Genomic DNA, 17,273 nt, shown 5'->3' with positions numbered 1-17,273 from the left:
TCCGGAACTGGGTGATTTAACTAAGCGCAAATAAATGAGATCACACAAATTTATCCTTTAAATGAGAATCATGAGACGCCAAGAACTTGTTAAAGATATGAACCAAATGAACTATCATTGAATTTGAATCTCTTGTTGCCTCACCATTTTCATTCTCAGATAGCCCCATCCTGTACTTTGGAGCTATTTATGATCATTCACATTACAAAGTTTCTCGCTATTTATAATTACTCTTGTGTTGTACAATAATAAAATCATAAACAAATAGTACCATGTATATATTCCATTTTTTTAGAAAAATAAAATAAAATAATTGTTCTTCTCAATTCCATTAAAGGAGGCATCAATTTGAAGGCAGATATGTTTATGATTGTGAAACCTATCTTCTAGACAAATTGGTAGCTTCAAGATAGAAAATGACATTATAAACTAGTGATGCCCAACAGGTGAAAGGTTACAGGACTGGTCCTGCTCGGTGCTCGCTATTAATGCATGCCCCTCTGATTCAAAAGAGAAGTACTAATGCGTGCGTGCATTAGTATGCTTGGAGTTACATGCACAAGCATTTGTGTTGTTATTTTGAAGCCTCTAGGGTTTTCACATTATTATCACATGTTGTATCGTCCTTTAACGACACAACCTTGAACTTAATTCATGGATAGTAAATCTCCTAGTTCTAAAGTCTCTTTGAGTTTCCTCTTCTGGAGCAGCTTGTCTCTGAAAGGGTGTCTGTAGTGAATCAGCAATGCCTCTGACCTCAGCTATCCTGGCAACCCCATCATTTAGCTTATTCACTGCAGAGCCCACGCCCTGTGATTAAGAACCACATCAGTCAGAAAGAACTGGATACCATCACTATTGAGTAATTCTTGCATATATATTATTTCTACTAGCTAATATAAATCCATCAAAGTAGGAGTTTTAATAGGCCTCATCACTTGAAGCCTTCATTTGGGTAATTTCAAATTTAGTTAAGAATAGTCCCGCACGTTTATGACTGATATATGAATTGAAATGGGAAGAAAACTTGAAAGAAAATGAAGGCATACCACCCGGCTGCGATGGCCATCGGTACCGTGGCAGCGCTTTACCCAGATGAACACAGGACAGGGATTTTCACAGTTCGTGATACGGAATATGCTGCAGCTAAAGCTGGACGAAAGAGTACAGAAGAACAAGAAGAAGGCAAGCAGATAAGGGGGAGCTACTAACTCTAGACTAACATATGCGAGATATTTTCTCAGAGTAGAAAGTTACTCTCTTTCTTTTTTTTTTTTCTTTTTTAAACCAGCATGCGTGAAATCACTTGAATTTAAAATTTTTATCTGGGAAAAAATCAACAATACTTTAATTTCAGAAATTTGATTATAAATATTACTCCACACAAGTATTTAATATAATTTTCTTAAAATTGTAGTGCCGACATGTTTGTTGTGTAATGATTCTTCCAGTATCTACTGAATTGATCAGCTTCATTCATAATTTTTTATCACACATAAAAATCAATCAATTATTGTGCATCTGAAAAAAAAAAAAGAGGAAAATTATTCATTGGTCCCAAATAAAAAGATTAAATATGGAGAGACCTTTAAAAATTTTATATTTACAAATTAAATTAAGATATTTATAGATCAAATTTAACATTTTATTAATATATTTAATTTATAAATAATAATTTCTTCAGATTTTAAAGGGCAGTAGGGGTGTTCAAACTATTTTAAATTGAGAGGTTTTGAATATAATTTTAATACTTTCTATTATAATTTTCAATAAACATGGTGCACTTTATTATTTTAATTTCGCGTGGGTATCTAAATTTGTCGGTTTTTTGTTTTTTTGGCCAACGAACGGGTGTATAAATTTAAAATTTTGTTCTGTGAAATGGCCAGGTGTAGTGACAGAAAACAAACGCGGGCAAGTAAGAAATTAAGAATACCGTTACAAGCAAGGCTACAAACAGGTCAGGTGTATAATGGCAAAGGAGAAACCTTCATGGCACCATTTACAAACAGATCAAACGGTATATATTCCTACAAAGTCCACTCTCGAAATCCAGCAACGAAGGCCATACAGGGGATGTGCCACCTCAAATGCAAGCCGAGATTTGGCCTGTCGTTACAACCAACTCATTTCATTTCTTTCTCTCTGCTCAATGCCTTTATATATCGCCATTCCTTCCTCTCGAAAGCCAACAGCTTTGTTCTTGTTCATCGATCTCTCAGAAGAAAGTAGAAACACCTTCAGAAAATTAAAAAAGGGGCAACCATGCTTTTGCAGAATCCCAGTGCGTGTTATAATCTCACTGTGAAAAACCCCAATCAAGTATGGAAAGCCAGTGATGTATATGGATCCGAACTTCCGAGTTTGGCCTTTCAAACGTGTTGGACCTTATTCGTCACTCGCATTTTCGTCATCATTGCCAGACCATTGCACATCCCCAGTCTTATTGCTGAAGTTATTGTAAGTATCTGCATGCATCTCTCTTTGTTCCCCTTTGGTTTTGGGTATCTTGGAGTCGAATTATTGCATAAAATAAAATGAGGGGGCACAGAATATATCATTCTTTTGCATTCTGACTTGCAAGTGATTGATCTAAATCTACGTGCAGGCTGGTTTCGTGCTCAGCACAGATTTATTGGGGGAGATACCGATAATGTTTCGCCTTCTTTTTCCCATTCGAGGGATCTTGAATGTTGAAGTGTTGAGCAGTTTAGGTATAATCTTCTACGCCTTCTTAACTGGCCTGCAGATGAACTTAGACAACGTCCTACGAGCACAAAAGAAGGCCTTTAGCATTGCCATATCTGGTGTTATCATTCCAATGGTAATGGCAGCGATCATATATACTCTGCATCGAAACACTTACGACGTTCAGACTGATGAAACCGTTGAAAGTGATCCACTTAAAGCTTGCCTGTTATGGTCAATATGTCTTACAGTCACGGGTTTTCCCTTGCTCACTGAAATCCTCGCCAGCCTCAAGCTCCTCTATACCGAGCTAGGAAGATCAGCCTTAGATGCAGCCATAGTCAGTGACTCTTTTTCTTGGCTTCTGTTTATGTTAGTGATTCCATTTATCCTTAGCGAAGGAGCTGGAGCAATCTACACTGTGATGGGTACCATAGCATTCATCACTTTATGCATTTTTGTGGTTCGTCCTGTCATTACTCCAATTATTGAACGAAAGACCGACCGGGAAGAATGGAATGATCATCAGCTACTGTTTGTGCTGATGGGAACTGTGATGTGTGCATATATTACAGACCTCCTTGGCTCTGGCATTGTTGGGGCTTTTGTGTTTGGATTGATTCTGCCTCATGGGAGATTTACTGGTCTGATGATGTCCGCATTAGATGATGTTGCTTCTGGTGTTCTAGCACCTCTGGTTTTTGCTGGCTCTGGCATGAGAATGGACTTGACAAAGGCCTTCTCTCACAGAAATTGGGCCTTTTCAGTGATGATTGTCGTGTTATTATGCACCCCAAAGATTCTCAGCACTTTGGTTGCTACTTTTGCTTATGGTATCCCTATTCGAGATGGTTTGGGACTCGGCGTGCTGATGAGCACCAAAGGCGTCATGGCTTTGATAATGCTTAACATTGGTTGGGACAGACAGGTATCCATGATCATTTTGAGATTTGACGTGTCACATTTGATTAAACACCGCTTCAATTTTATGACCAATTAGCTTAAATGTGTTTGTGTGTTATTTGCAGATTTTGACGGTCTCATCCTATTCAATTCTAGTCACTGCTGTTGTTATAATGACTATAGCATCTTCAGTTGTCACCAACACTGCTTACAAACCAAGACATCAATTTAAGATGAATAAAATGAGAACCATACAAAATTCAAGACTTGATACAGAACTTCGAATTTTGGCTTGTGTGCATAACAACCGCCATGCTAGTAGCATGGTGAAGATCCTTGAATGCTTCCATGCCTCAAGAGTTTCCCCTCTCTATGTCGGTGCACTTTACCTTGTTGAACTTACAAGTCGTGGCGCTTTCGTGCTCCTTGACCACATGAGCCAACATGTTTCCCACACAGGAGCACAGTACCATAGTCAATCACAAGCTGAGCTTGAAGGCATTACCAACACCTTCCAAGAATTAGCCGAGTCAAATGATGCCGTTCGAGTTGAAACATTCAATGTTCTATCAAGCTATAAAACCATTCATGAAGACATATACAACACAGCAAATGAAAAACACACTAATCTCATCCTCCTCCCTTTCCACAAGCAGGTCAACACAGAAGGCAGTCTAGAAATGCTGAATAGGGCGTACAAAGACATAAACTACAATGTCATGAAAGAACCACCTTGTTCAGTGGGTATCTTCATTGATCGAGGCGTATTCTCACTATCCAAAACGAATTGTCGTATGCTCATGATTTTCGTAGGTGGACCTGATGACCGTGAAGCCTTAGCTATTGCCTGGAGAATGGCAACTTATCCCGGAGTTTACCTCTCATTAGTGAGGATACTTCTAGTTGATGAAGCTTCATATCAGGTGGATAAAGAAGTTGCGTTGAAAGCCAAAGGGATATTGTCTATGGCTTTGGATAGTTCCAAGCAAAAAGAGCTGGATGATGAGTATGTGAACTTATTTAGACTCAAGGCAATGCACAATGAAGACTCCATAACTTACTCAGAGAAGGAAGTTTATGTGGGTGAGGATATTCCCGAATTACTAAATGAGTTAGACCAAGGTGATGATTATCATCTGTACATAGTGGGACAAGGCAAAGGGAGAAACTCTGTGTTATTCTCAGGTCTCATGGAATGGTGTGATTGCCCTGAGCTTGGGGCTATAGGAGACATATTGGCATCCAACAGTTTCGGGTCTAAATCCTCTGTGCTTATTGTGCAGCAATATGGATATGATGGAACTATGTCCGGAAATGCTGTTCAGAAACATCCAAATGATCAGGAAACAAAAGAAGATGGCTCTCATACGCTTATTAATCACGTCTGAATAACGTTCATGGTGATGGATTCAATATTTCTGACGAACTAACCAGCGAGGAGAAGAAGCGACGGCGGATTTGAGTATTTTGGTGAACTTGTAACCAGTTCTGATTACAAGAATTTTGTGAGCAGTGTAATTCACATTAGGAATTGCTTTTTTGTTTTTTAAACTCTATTGCGCTTAAAAAATCTCCCTTCCAGATTTTAGTTGAAGGAGAAATTTCTGTGAGGGGGGGGGGATGAAGTCATCAGTAGGATACTTGGATTAATAACTTTGTTGCATGTGTTGTAGCTTTTCCATGATAGCGCTGCGAAGTAGACAGGATTTTACCTTGATTTTATGAAATATTGGAATTTTATAACAGACAATATATAACTGTTGACTTTTTAATTGAGTTCATTTCTCTCAGAAAATTATGTCATGTTTTGCAAGAGAAAATGACAATCTGGCCTCGAAGAAGAGACTAATAACGGTAAAGGGTAGGATAATTGGTCTGAAAATGACAAAATTTAGTTGGCATCGAAAGAAGCTTAGTTGAAAACTATGAAAGTCTTGCTGGAAAATAATCTTTAGCTGTCATTATCTCTCTTATGAGGTCTAAAAATGTCGTTGATAGTATTATTTTTTTTTAATCGAAGTTTTCACTAATCAAGGTGTATCCATTAATTATAGAAGATAAATTTGGCCAAAAAAAATTATATTCCTCTGGTCATTAATGTAAGATCTAATTAATTAATTTTAAATAAATTAAGAATGTTAGTTAAATTAGATACTCCTCAGGTCCTAAATATAAGACCCAAAAAAGGGTCTTATATTTAGGACTAGAGGAGTAATACGATATGTTTATTCTAAAACATCCTAATCATTTTTCTTAATTTCTTCTCTTCCTCTCCTACTCAATTAGTGTTGATGAAAAAATTGATGAACATATAAAATAAATCTTATATATAGGACCAATGTCAATTCCTCAATTAGATCCTATATCAAGGATAGGAGAAGTAGAAGATAAATTAAAAATAAGAAAATGACTTAAAAATTGTATAAAACTTCTAGGAGTTATAATACTACCTCCGATCATAATTATAAGAATTTGTTTGTAACGTTATAATTAGTACCAGAGGTACTAATAAGTTAAAACATCAAAGCTTATTGAATGGGGTGATATGGATTCAACATCTTTACATATTATAAATAGAAAAAAACGGGAATCAGGAAAGAACTATAAGGGGAAAATTGTTTCATTTAGATTTATCAATGCTTGAATCTGAATTAACCGATGATACTATATCACTATCTAACTGTATAGAAATTATAAAATCAAAATATTTTTATTAGATTAAGTATAATTTTAAAATATAAACAGTATTTTAATTTTGAAAATTTATTTTGACAATTTATTTAAAATAAATGTAACTTTATACAAATATTTAATATAATTTTATTAAACTGGTAGTGTCCAGCTGTTTTTTGACTACTGATCCTTCTAGTATTTACTAAATTGATCAGCTTCATTGATAATTTTTCATCACACAAAAAAAGAAATCAATATACATAATTAAAACCCAATAAAGGTAATTTTTCTGTTTGTATTAATCATCAGGCATCATTTAAGAAAAGGAGGAAAATTATTCATTGGTCCAAATAAAAAAAATTAATATAAAAACATCTTAAAATTTTATTATTTACAAATCAAATTAGCATGCATATTTACAGTACAGATAAAACTTGCATATTTACAGGTCAAATTTAACATTTTATATTTACAAGTCAAACTTACATATTTACAAGTCAAACTCATAAGAATATTAAATTTCTTAAAATTTTAATATCTAATTTTTTCCCCTTGTTTAGGAATTATGGGTAATTTTTTCTTTAAAAAAAATTCATCACGAGTACCGTAAGGGGGGTTTAAAATATTTTCAAAAATCAGAACTTTTTAATATAATTTTAACACCTTTTATTATAAAGCACGTCATACTTTAACTTAGTTACGCATGGTTATATAATTTTTGTCTAATGAAATTGCCAGGTGTGGTAACAGGCATGAGATGACAATAATGGCGGGTGGGGTAATAATGCCGTTACAAACAGGTCAGGTGTACAATGGCGAAGGAGAAAACCTTTATGGCACACCATTACAAACAGATCAAACGGTACACTCGAAATCCAGCAACGAAGGCCAAACAGGGGATGTGCCACCTCAAATGCAAGCCAGAATTTGGCAGGCCGTTGCAACTCGTTTCATTTCTTCCTCTGCTCAATGGCATCTTAAATCCCCAGTTGTTCCTCTCGAAACTCAACGACTTTGTTCTTATTTGTCCATCTCTGAGGAGAAAGCAGAAACACCTTCGGAAGAAGAAAAGAAAGGAGAAGCCATGCTTGTCCACAATCCCAATGTGTGTTATAATCTCACTGTAAAAAACGCCAATCAAGTATGGAAAACCAGTGATATCTATGGATCCGAACTTCCGATTCTGGCCGTGCAATTGTTTTGGACCATATTCGTCACTCGCATTTTCATCATCATCGCTAGACCCTTGCACCTCCCTAGTCTTGTTGCTGAAGTTATTGTAAGTATCTGCGTGCATTCACAGCTTTGTTCACTAATAACATCTCTCTGTTTTTTTTCCCCCTCCTTTTCTCCCTTTGTTCTGGGTATTTTGGTGTTAGAATTGCATAAAATAAAATAGGGAGCTCAGAATCATTCTTTTGCATTCTGACTTGTGGGTGATTGATACAAATCTACGTGCAGGCCGGTTTCATGCTCAGCATGGATATACTAGGGCAAATACCGATAATGCTTCACCTTCTTTTTCCTGTTCGAGGGATTTTAGATGTTAACGTGATGAGCAGTTTAGGTTTAATCTTCTACGCCTTCTTAACTGGCCTGCAGATGAACTTAGACAACGTCCTACGAGCATCAAAGAAGGCCTTTAGCATTGCCGTGTCTGGTGTTATCATTCCAATGGTAATGGGAGCGATCATATTTGCTCTGCATCAAAAAACTTACACCCTTCAGATTGATGAAACCATTGAAAATGATCCAGTTAAAGCTTGCTTGTTATGGTCAATATGTCTTACAGTCACGGGTTTTCCCTTGCTCGCTGAAATCCTCGCCAGCCTCAAGCTCCTCTATACCGAGCTAGGAAGATCAGCCTTAGATGCGGCCATAGTTAGTGACTCTTTTTCTTGGCTTCTGTTTATGTTAGTGATTCCATTTACCCTTAACCATGGAGCTGGAGCAATGTACACTGTTGTGGGTACCATAGCATTCATCACTTTCTGCATTGTTGTGGTACGTCCTGTCATTTCTCCAATTATTGATCAAAAAACCGACCGGGAAGAATGGAATGATCATCAGCTACTGTTTCTGCTGATGGGAACTGTGATGTGTGCATATATTACAGACATCCTAGGCTCTGGCATTGTTGGGGCTTTTGTGTTTGGATTGATTCTGCCTCATGGGAGATTCACTAATGTAATGATGTCTGCAGCAGATGATTTTGCTTCTGGCGTTCTAGCACCTCTGGTGTTTTTTGGTTCTGGAATGAGAATCGACTTGACAAGTGCTCTATCTCACAAAAATTGGACATTTTCAGTTATGGTTATTGTCTTATTATGCATCCCAAAGATTCTCAGCACTTTGATCGCTACTTTTGCTTATGGTATTCCTTTTCGAGATGGTTTGAGTCTTGGAGTGCTTATGAACACCAAAGGCGTCATGGCTCTGATCATGCTCAATATTGGTTGGGACAGAGAGGTATCCATGATGATTTTGAAGTTTGACTTGTGCCATTTGATCAAACGCCACTTTAATTTTATGACTAATCAACTCAGATGTGTGTTATTTGCAGATTTTGGCAATTTCATCCTATTCAATTCTAGTCACTGCTGTTGTGATAATGACTATAGCAACTTCAGTTATCACCAATATTGCTTACAGACCAAGAAAGCAATGTAAGATGAACAAAATGAGAACAGTACAAAATTCAAGACTTGATACAGAACTTCGAATTTTGGCCTGTGTGCATAACAATCGCCATGCCAGTAGCATGGTGAAGATCCTTGAATGCTTCCATGCCTCAGGAGTTTCCCCTCTCTATGTTGGTGCACTTTACCTTGTTGAGCTTACAAGTCGTGGCGCTTTCGTGCTTCTTGATCACATGAGCCAACATGTTTCTCCCCTAGGAACACAGTACCATAGTCAATCACAAGCTGAGCTCGAAGGCATAAACAACACCTTCCAAGAATTAGCCGGGTCAAATGATGCCGTTCAAGTTGAAACATTCAATATTCTATCAAGCTATAAAACCATTCATGAAGACATATGGAACACAGCAAATGAAAAACACACTAACCTTATCCTCCTCCCTTTTCACAAGCAGGTCAACACAGGAGGCTGTCTAGAAATGTTGAATAGTGCATACAAAGACATAAACTACAATATCATGCAAGAACCACCTTGTTCTGTGGGGATCTTCATTGATCGAGGCGTATTCCCACTATCCAAAACCACTTGTCGTATTCTCATGATCTTCGTCGGTGGACCCGATGATCGTGAAGCCTTAGCTGTTGCCTGGAGAATGGCAACTTATCCCGGCGTTCACCTCTCATTAGTGAGGATGCTATACCATACAGGTATGGAAGTTGAGTTGGAATCAAATCGGATATCATCCACAGTTCTGGATAGTTCCAAGCAAAAAAATCTGGATGATGAGTATGTGGACTTATTTAGAATCAAGGCAATACACAATGAAGACTCCATAAGTTACTCAGAGAAGGAATTTCATGTGGGTGAGGATATTCCCGAATTACTAAATGAGCTAGACCAAGGTGATTATCATCTTTACATAGTGGGACAAGGAAGAGGGAGGAACTGTGTGTTATTCTCAGGTCTCATGGAATGGTGTGATTGCCCTGAGCTTGGAGCAATAGGGGACATATTGGCATCCAACAGTTTTGGTTCTAAATCTTCTGTGCTTATTGTGCAGCAATATGGATATGATGGAACTATTTCCGGAAATGCTGTTCAGAAACATCCAAATGATCAGGAAACAAAGGAAGATGGATTCGGTACGCTTATTAATCATGTCTGAATAATGCTCATGGTGAGTTATTTCTGATGAACTAACCTGCTGCAAAGAGGAAAAGAAGCGACATAGGATTTTATTTTTTGATTTACTTTGTAACAAAAGAATTTTGTGAGTAGTTTAATTCACATTAGGAATTTTGTTTTTCCTTTTAACTCTATTGTTGTGCTTAAAAAAAATCTCTCTTCCAGACTTTTTTTGGTTGAAGGAGAAATTTTTGTGACAGAGGTAAGGATACGGAAGATGAAGTGAGTAGGATTCATCTATGAGGATCTCACTCTCATGTAACTGTCTCTTTTAAACAGATTCTGAGATAATCATACGAAGGAGATATACATGTTTCCAACAGATGATTCTTGACTGAAGCGAGTCTGATAATTCTGTTTATAGCCCATATGCCCAATAAAAGTCTGGAAGAGAGAGGTGCAAAAGCACATATTTTTGTTTGACCAAGTCAAAAAAGTTAATTTTATGATTTAATATATAATTATTTCAGAGCTCCCCACTTGAAAGCTTATACTCGTCATGAATTATGTCATTAGTTCTGATCCTTAATATAAGAACTAGTTAATTAGTTTAAATAGATTAAGAAGATTAGTTAGGTTAGTTATTTGTAATAAATATATTTTATATTTTTTAAAATATTCTTGCTAATTAAGTGTATTGGTTAAAACTATCATTATTATACAAATTACCTTGAAAAAATATATAAATATGAGAGCAAAGTGAATTGAAATATTATATTTAAGACCAAAATAAAAATCAAATAAGTTTTTATATTAAACAACAAAGGTAGTATGTAGTTATGTGAGTTTTCTTTCTTCCATTTGAAAAAATGACATCATACTCGAGATAATAATTTTAAGACCTTTTTATATAATGAGAAAATCATGATAGAAAAACATAGAGACATGCATGTGAATCAATGAAGCTCATCCGTATGAAGGGGATGGACTTCTAAGATGATCATTGAAGACTTTTTTTTTTTTTTTGGGCCAAAACATTGAAGACTATTAACTTCGTTTAAAACAGAGTGGGAGAAATATAGATGCGCATCCTTTGTTGTTTGACCAATTCAAAGCCAACGAAGGATTTATCGTAGATCGTCAAAGGTCAAACGTGAGACTAGTATACACCCTTCTTGTCAATCGCCAAAAACATGCAAAAAAAAACGTTGTTTTTGTCTAGAAAAATTTTTATTCTTTATATATCTGTTCCTAATTAAATAGAGATATTTTTAAAATATCATCCATTAAGGGTGGGTTGGGGGACAATTCATTAAAGAAGGTTATGTTTTTGAATTTTTTTTTAGTTTGTATCGTGAAAGATTAACCCTACCCTTAAATCCAATTATTAATAGTTTATTATTGTTAAACTTAATTTGTACTATCATTAAGTTGCGTTGTTGGCATGATTAATTGCACATATATTGTATCTGAACATACGATTTATATATTGATAGATATTATATTGAATAGAAAAATTAAAATTAATTATGAAAAGAAATAATATATAATATATATGACAGTAATTACATTAATTTCCTTATATTTATAATGCCAAGTTCTATTTTACATTATCATTTAATTATAAACTTACATTAAAAAATATAGATTACCTGACCAGCTACAATTAAAAAACTTGAGATGATGGATATACTATGGGGTAAAATGGTAAATTACAAGACTGAAGTAAATAATATAGACCACTGTTAGCCAAAAAAAAAACAAGTTAAAAATATATATCGACACAAATATATACACACACACAAAGTGCCGTGTTGACTTACAATTAAAAAAATTGATGTTACAGGAAAATTTTAAAAAATGAAGTTCCCATTTGAAATTCTGAAACCGTGAGGACTGAATGAATGTTTTTGGAAGGCCAATGATATTTGAAAAAAAAAAAAAAAACCTTAGCCCCCAAGTATTTAACGTGAGCGAGAGTGAGGGGAGACGATCCTCCTTGTAAAAGCGAGAAGCTTTCTTCATCACATTCGTCACTATCGCGAAGAAAGTGACGGGAAGATTCTGCTTTTGACGTCAGCCTGACACCGCGCTGTGGACTGCGACGTTTTTTAGGGGGGGAAAAATAATTTTTTTTAATTTTTGCCAAAAGGAAAACGACGTCGCTCGTTGCTAATTGCACACTTAATCATCCATTAAGATCAGGTTTAGTTTAATCAATTAAAATACATACATTAATTAAGTTTATAGTGTTGAGAGGTTGGTCCACCTGCTTGCAAATATGGACTCGGCTTCATCCAATCCACTTCTTCTAAATTATTGGCTAGCAAGTAAGAAGCATACTTCATTACTTTGTCCGTTAATTTTTATAAGATACACCTAACCAAATTATTTTGTTCTAAATGTTGATTAAAATTAATTAGAGAAAATAAATATTTAAAATTTGTAGCCTATTTTTATTCAAAAATATCCTGATTCATGTAGAAGAAAAAATGTGTAGGGGAAAAAGAATGTATAAGAATTAAATTCAATAATATAAGTAATTAAATGGAAGTAAAATAAAAAATTAACGAACAAATTTTGAGACAGTTTTTAAGTAATTCTTATAAAAGAAAATATCACATATTCTACAATTATTTCTTACGAAAAGAAAAGGAGTACATTTTAAATATAAAATTATTTCAACTAATTTGTAGAATTCAAAGGAAAAGTTAAAAAAATTATTTATAGTTAATATATATTAAAAAATATATTTTTTTAAATATTTCTATCAAAGAGATAAAAAAGAATTCGACTTTAAATTTTAGGGTTAAGGTGTCATTTTAATCTTAATCTTATTTTTTAAGTGTAATTTTACGCATGATCTTTTTAGTGGTGCAATTTTGACCATAATATTTTCTTTTGTGTAATTTTGCCCCTCATGGTCAAAATTACACTTAAAGATTAGAGGTAAAATTGCACCCAAGAAAAAAAATTAAAAGTAAAATTGCACCTGAAAAATAAAATCAGGGATAAAATTGTACTGTTAAAAGACTAGGAGCAAAATTATACTTGAGAAATGACAAGGTCAAAATTTTACTTAACCCTATATTATAGTCGAAGCTTTTAAATGAATCTTATAATTAAAAGAGAAGGAGATATATAGTCCTAACAATAAAATTAACTCAATTAAACCTGATACATGGTCTGGTTTTAGCAGATAAGCATGGTTACACCAAGATGATGAATTGCCATTTATTTGGTTGCCCAACACGTCTACCCTGGAAAGAATGGAATATCATCCTTACATGTCCTACATCCACAGATTTTTTTTTTGTCTTTTTAATTTATTAGTCTTCGCGATGAGTACTTTTTTTTTTTTTTGAATGTGTCTTAAAAGTTAAAACTTTAACTATCTTTTCTGTAATTGATTTAATTTCTTTAATAGATACTTTTACTACTCGGCTTTCCAAGAATAATTACTCCAATAACTGCTCTGTTCTGTCATTTCTCTTTCTTTAGTACCTTTATATATGATATACTTGTATTTGACAGCATTTTTAATTTTTATCGGTAAAATATGCATAAATATAACTCTGTTTTATTTGAGCTAGAGGGGGTGAATCCAGAACAATTCCCTAATGTGCATTACCTAGCTATAACATAGCAGCCGTGAGAAATGAAACTAGTTAAAAATATATGTAGTTGGATCAAAATTTAAGATGCGCACCCAATTTGGAAGTCCGTTCATTTTCGTCAATGAAAAAACCCCATCTCTGCAACGCAATTGTCACTATCACAAAGCAGTCTCACATTCGCAGAGAGGAAGACGAAGAAAAAGCAATGCCAATTCATAATCCATATTCGGAATGAAGAAGCAGAGCAGATAGAGAGATCTCTGCTGATCTGAGAGCTCTGGTTGCTTCCAAAAGCCAGTTCAAACTATTAAAATTTTCTTCCTTTTTTTTCCTGGGGAATCGTCCATGATTACACAAAACAAGAAGAAGAAGAAGATAAAGACTTTCATTTTCTTTCTTTCATATATATATATATATATATTCACTGGATAGGTTCCCAAGTTGGAACTCAGAGAACAGAGCACAACAAAAATAAAAGAAACGAAAACAGAGGGATGTACAGAGCAAGTGGGAATTCAGAATTCATAATTGAGGAGAATCAGAAGTGGCAGCCGAAGAAAAGGTAGAAAAGGCCGAGGGAGAGGACCAAGACAATGGCCTCAAACAGAGAAACAATCTTGAAGACAACATCATCCATGAACGAAACAGGCAAATGAACCCTCTTCCATCTCAACGAAGACCAATAAAACTTCAACCTCCACGAGTGTCTGCTCAGCTTCTTGAAGAACCCAACCTTGGAAACCTTATGATGCTTGCCTTCCATATCTGAACCAGTCACGGTTTCTCTCTCTCTCTCTCTAGAATGTTGAACAGTTCGCATTGTGTTGTGTTGAAGAAGACGAAGGAATGATGAGAGAGGAAGAAGGGGGTGGTGGGATTTTATATTGAAGGTTGAAATAAAGGTAGATTCGAGGTTGGGCTAATTTTCTTAGCCAACACGTTGCTTTTCTAGAATGGCGTCTCTATGGTGAGGCGAATATCAGATGACCTGGGAGAATAATATAACAGTTGTTGAGGGTATTAGGGTCATTTTGCTGTGGCTGAGGAGGGGACCGAGCCGAGTGGAACCGCGTTTTTTGGTGAGGTCAAATGGTCAAAGATCAGAAGAAGGTCCTCACTCCTCCGGCGTCTGTGTGCAAACGTGGGTACTGGATAACCGCCAAATGCCCTAAATATGTGCGCAGCGAACTGGGATTAGAACGTGCGTCTAGAAAACTAGCCTGTTTTTCGAGTTTTTTTTTTAATGAAATATATTACTTTTTAAATAAAAAATAAAATCTCTTACATAGATTTTTTGGGCCAACAATTTACGTGTTCATCAAATGTAGTAAAACGCAATAAAATAATCTTTCTGTTGAACGAAGAATGGCGACAACAACAAAAACTAATGATAATATTGGAAGTTAAATCTGAAAACGGTTAACGCTGTCTCTCAAATTTGTCTTTATTTTGGTTTTGGTCTCTCAAGTTTATTTTCATTTATAATATTGGTTCCTACAACCCAATAAAATCTTAAACAATTTTACCATTCGAGAGATCAGAACTTATGGTTTAAAATTTAAAAGATTGGAACAAAAATGAGTGTAAACTTGAATGACAAAAATTATATTAATCCTAATAATAATAAAGCAGCCTCATCATGAACTCGGAAGAATCAGTGAGTGCTGCATGTTTTGTGCGTTGTGTTTTATTCTGAGTTGATAGTTTTAAGTTTTTGTAGTTACGGGAAAAAGCAGCACCATTGAATGGCATTAAAGCTTTGATGAATTGTCATTCGAATGTGTGAATGCTAAGTATGCGCTTTGAAATTCAAATGAAGAATGGAGAATCTGCATCAGACTACCAGATCATCAATATCTTATAAAACTCCTGTGGCCAATATTTCGGCACTTTCACTCCGATAACTGCAAAAGCAAATGATTCTGATCTCACCAACTCATCATCTGTTCATTGAGAGAAGAAAAGAGAGAATATGATAAGATTGAAAGCCTTTCATTTTCCCAAAGAGCACCCAGTATCGTGGCCAAACCTTCAGAAAATTACAAATCAAACTAATTGGAATTAAATCATAATAGGATCCATATGGACAGTAATCAAATCTGTTACTTTTAGTTTAAGTTGGAACAACTCCTTCCAGTTGAGCCAATCACTCCATAATGATATATTGATAGATTGAAAGTTTCTTTCTTTGTTTTTTTTTTTTGGAGGTTACTGCCTCCACTGTCAAATATAAGCACCATTAATGAACAAATTTTAGACACAACTGCTTTCAATAATATTGATTTGCATATGTCAGAAGACCCTTTTTTTTTAACCATTCGATCCATTTAATGTGTTAATGTTCGATTTAAATCCAAAATCTCATCCATACATATAGATTATTTTCAGTCATAATTATAAGATCTTGTTTATAATTTACAAATGAGATTTTATAGTTAGGACCATAAGTAGTATAAATAATAGTGTCATTTAGACAGTTTGTGTGTGGTGGGGGAAAATACTTAACTTTAATTCGTAGGAATATATTGTCGGTGGATATGCATGCATTCGTGTAACTTAGTCCACACTCCATAGTTAATTAGTTTCTCAAATATTTGGTTGGCAAAGAAAAAAAAGTTTCTCAAATATTTGGAATCAGCCGAAAGCTTAGGCCTATGATATCTTTAATGCCCTGTTTTGTAGATGCCCTTCAAATCAGAATAAGCTTTTAGAGACCTGTGGAATTGGAATGTAAAACAGGAAATAATGAAGGTCGTGCTCGTGCCATTTGATGATTTAGCCATATAGCGTGCTTTTAGTGGAATTTTTTTTATTTATAAATGGGTTAAGGTGTGTCTAGCACCCCGAACTATTTACCCAGGTGCGTCCAGTGGCCTAAAGTAATTTTGGGTGCATCCAGTCTCCTAAACTAATTAAAATGGTGCGTCCATATCCCAGGTTAACAAAAATGTTATGTTTAACTGTTACTTTCCTGACTCAACTTAAAGTTGACCCCAGATATTCTACATGGCAGACACATAGGCACCCGATGTGTATTATTCTTACTCAAAAGTCAATTTATTTAGAAGAAGAGGAAGGAAATAAATTCAATTTTAAGTAAAAATAATATACATCAAATGTCCATATGTCTGCCATTTAGAATATTTGGGGTCAACTTTACGCTGAGTCAGGAAAGTAACAGTTAAACATAACATTTCTGTTAGTCTGGGATATGAACGCACCATTTTAATTAGTTTAAGACACTGGATGCACCCAAAATTACTTTAGGCCACTGGACGCACCTGGGTAAATAGTTCGGGGTGTTGGACGCACCTTAACCCTTTATAAATTCCCAATCATAATAATCTTTCTTGTTGCGTATACTCCCAGTATTTGCATTAATTACATGCTTGCAATTATTGATTTTAAAAAATATATATTATTAAAGAATCTGTTTTTTTTTAAAAAAAAAAGATCTAATATCTGTTTTAATATGAAATATAAGATATTAATTTTCTTTGTCTCCTGTTTTAATTTTTTTTCAAATTTAACCTTATTAATTTTACAATTTTAATTTCACACTCTTCTCGCATTTAATCTTTTTTATCTTTTTGTAAAATGATGAATTTTTTTTTCCCGAAAGCAACG

At 34.9% G+C, this 17,273-nt stretch overlaps 2 protein-coding genes across 2 annotated transcripts; both read left to right on the top strand.

The window, feature by feature from the left end:
* Positions 1–2,265: 2,265 nt before the first annotated feature.
* On the top strand, positions 2,266–4,979 carry LOC114722923 (cation/H(+) antiporter 15-like). Its single transcript, XM_028909043.1, has 3 exons — positions 2,266–2,460; positions 2,609–3,616; positions 3,717–4,979. The coding sequence occupies exons 1-3, from the start codon at positions 2,266–2,268 to the stop codon at positions 4,977–4,979; spliced, it is 2,466 nt and encodes an 821-aa protein (XP_028764876.1).
* A 2,051-nt stretch (positions 4,980–7,030) lies between these two features.
* LOC114722922 (cation/H(+) antiporter 15-like) lies at positions 7,031–10,069 on the top strand. The gene is made up of 3 exons (XM_028909042.1): positions 7,031–7,543; positions 7,726–8,733; positions 8,828–10,069. Exons 1-3 carry the CDS (start codon positions 7,031–7,033, stop codon positions 10,067–10,069), a joined length of 2,763 nt encoding a protein of 920 aa, XP_028764875.1.
* The last annotated feature ends 7,204 nt before the right edge of the window (positions 10,070–17,273 follow it).

Source organism: Neltuma alba, unplaced genomic scaffold (assembly GCF_004799145.2).
Source record: "Neltuma alba isolate B1F8T4 unplaced genomic scaffold, ASM479914v2 tig00012116_pilon, whole genome shotgun sequence".
Classification (NCBI taxonomy): Eukaryota; Viridiplantae; Streptophyta; class Magnoliopsida; order Fabales; family Fabaceae; genus Neltuma; species Neltuma alba.
The sequence above is the reverse complement of the archived record's forward strand: the minus strand, read 5'-3'. Positions and strand labels throughout refer to the sequence as shown.

What these genes read in the sequence shown, in the direction of transcription:
- LOC114722923 (XM_028909043.1), top strand. Translation starts at nt 2,266, where the DNA reads ATGCTTTTGCAGAATCCCAGTGCGTGTTATAATCTCACTGTGAAAAAC. An exon ending in GTCTTATTGCTGAAGTTATT is followed by an intron (nt 2,461 to 2,608) that starts GTAAGTATCTGC and finishes ATCTACGTGCAG; the next exon opens with GCTGGTTTCGTGCTCAGCAC. An exon ending in ACATTGGTTGGGACAGACAG is followed by an intron (nt 3,617 to 3,716) that starts GTATCCATGATC and finishes TGTTATTTGCAG; the next exon opens with ATTTTGACGGTCTCATCCTA.
- LOC114722922 (XM_028909042.1), top strand. Translation starts at nt 7,031, where the DNA reads ATGGCGGGTGGGGTAATAATGCCGTTACAAACAGGTCAGGTGTACAAT. An exon ending in GTCTTGTTGCTGAAGTTATT is followed by an intron (nt 7,544 to 7,725) that starts GTAAGTATCTGC and finishes ATCTACGTGCAG; the next exon opens with GCCGGTTTCATGCTCAGCAT. An exon ending in ATATTGGTTGGGACAGAGAG is followed by an intron (nt 8,734 to 8,827) that starts GTATCCATGATG and finishes TGTTATTTGCAG; the next exon opens with ATTTTGGCAATTTCATCCTA.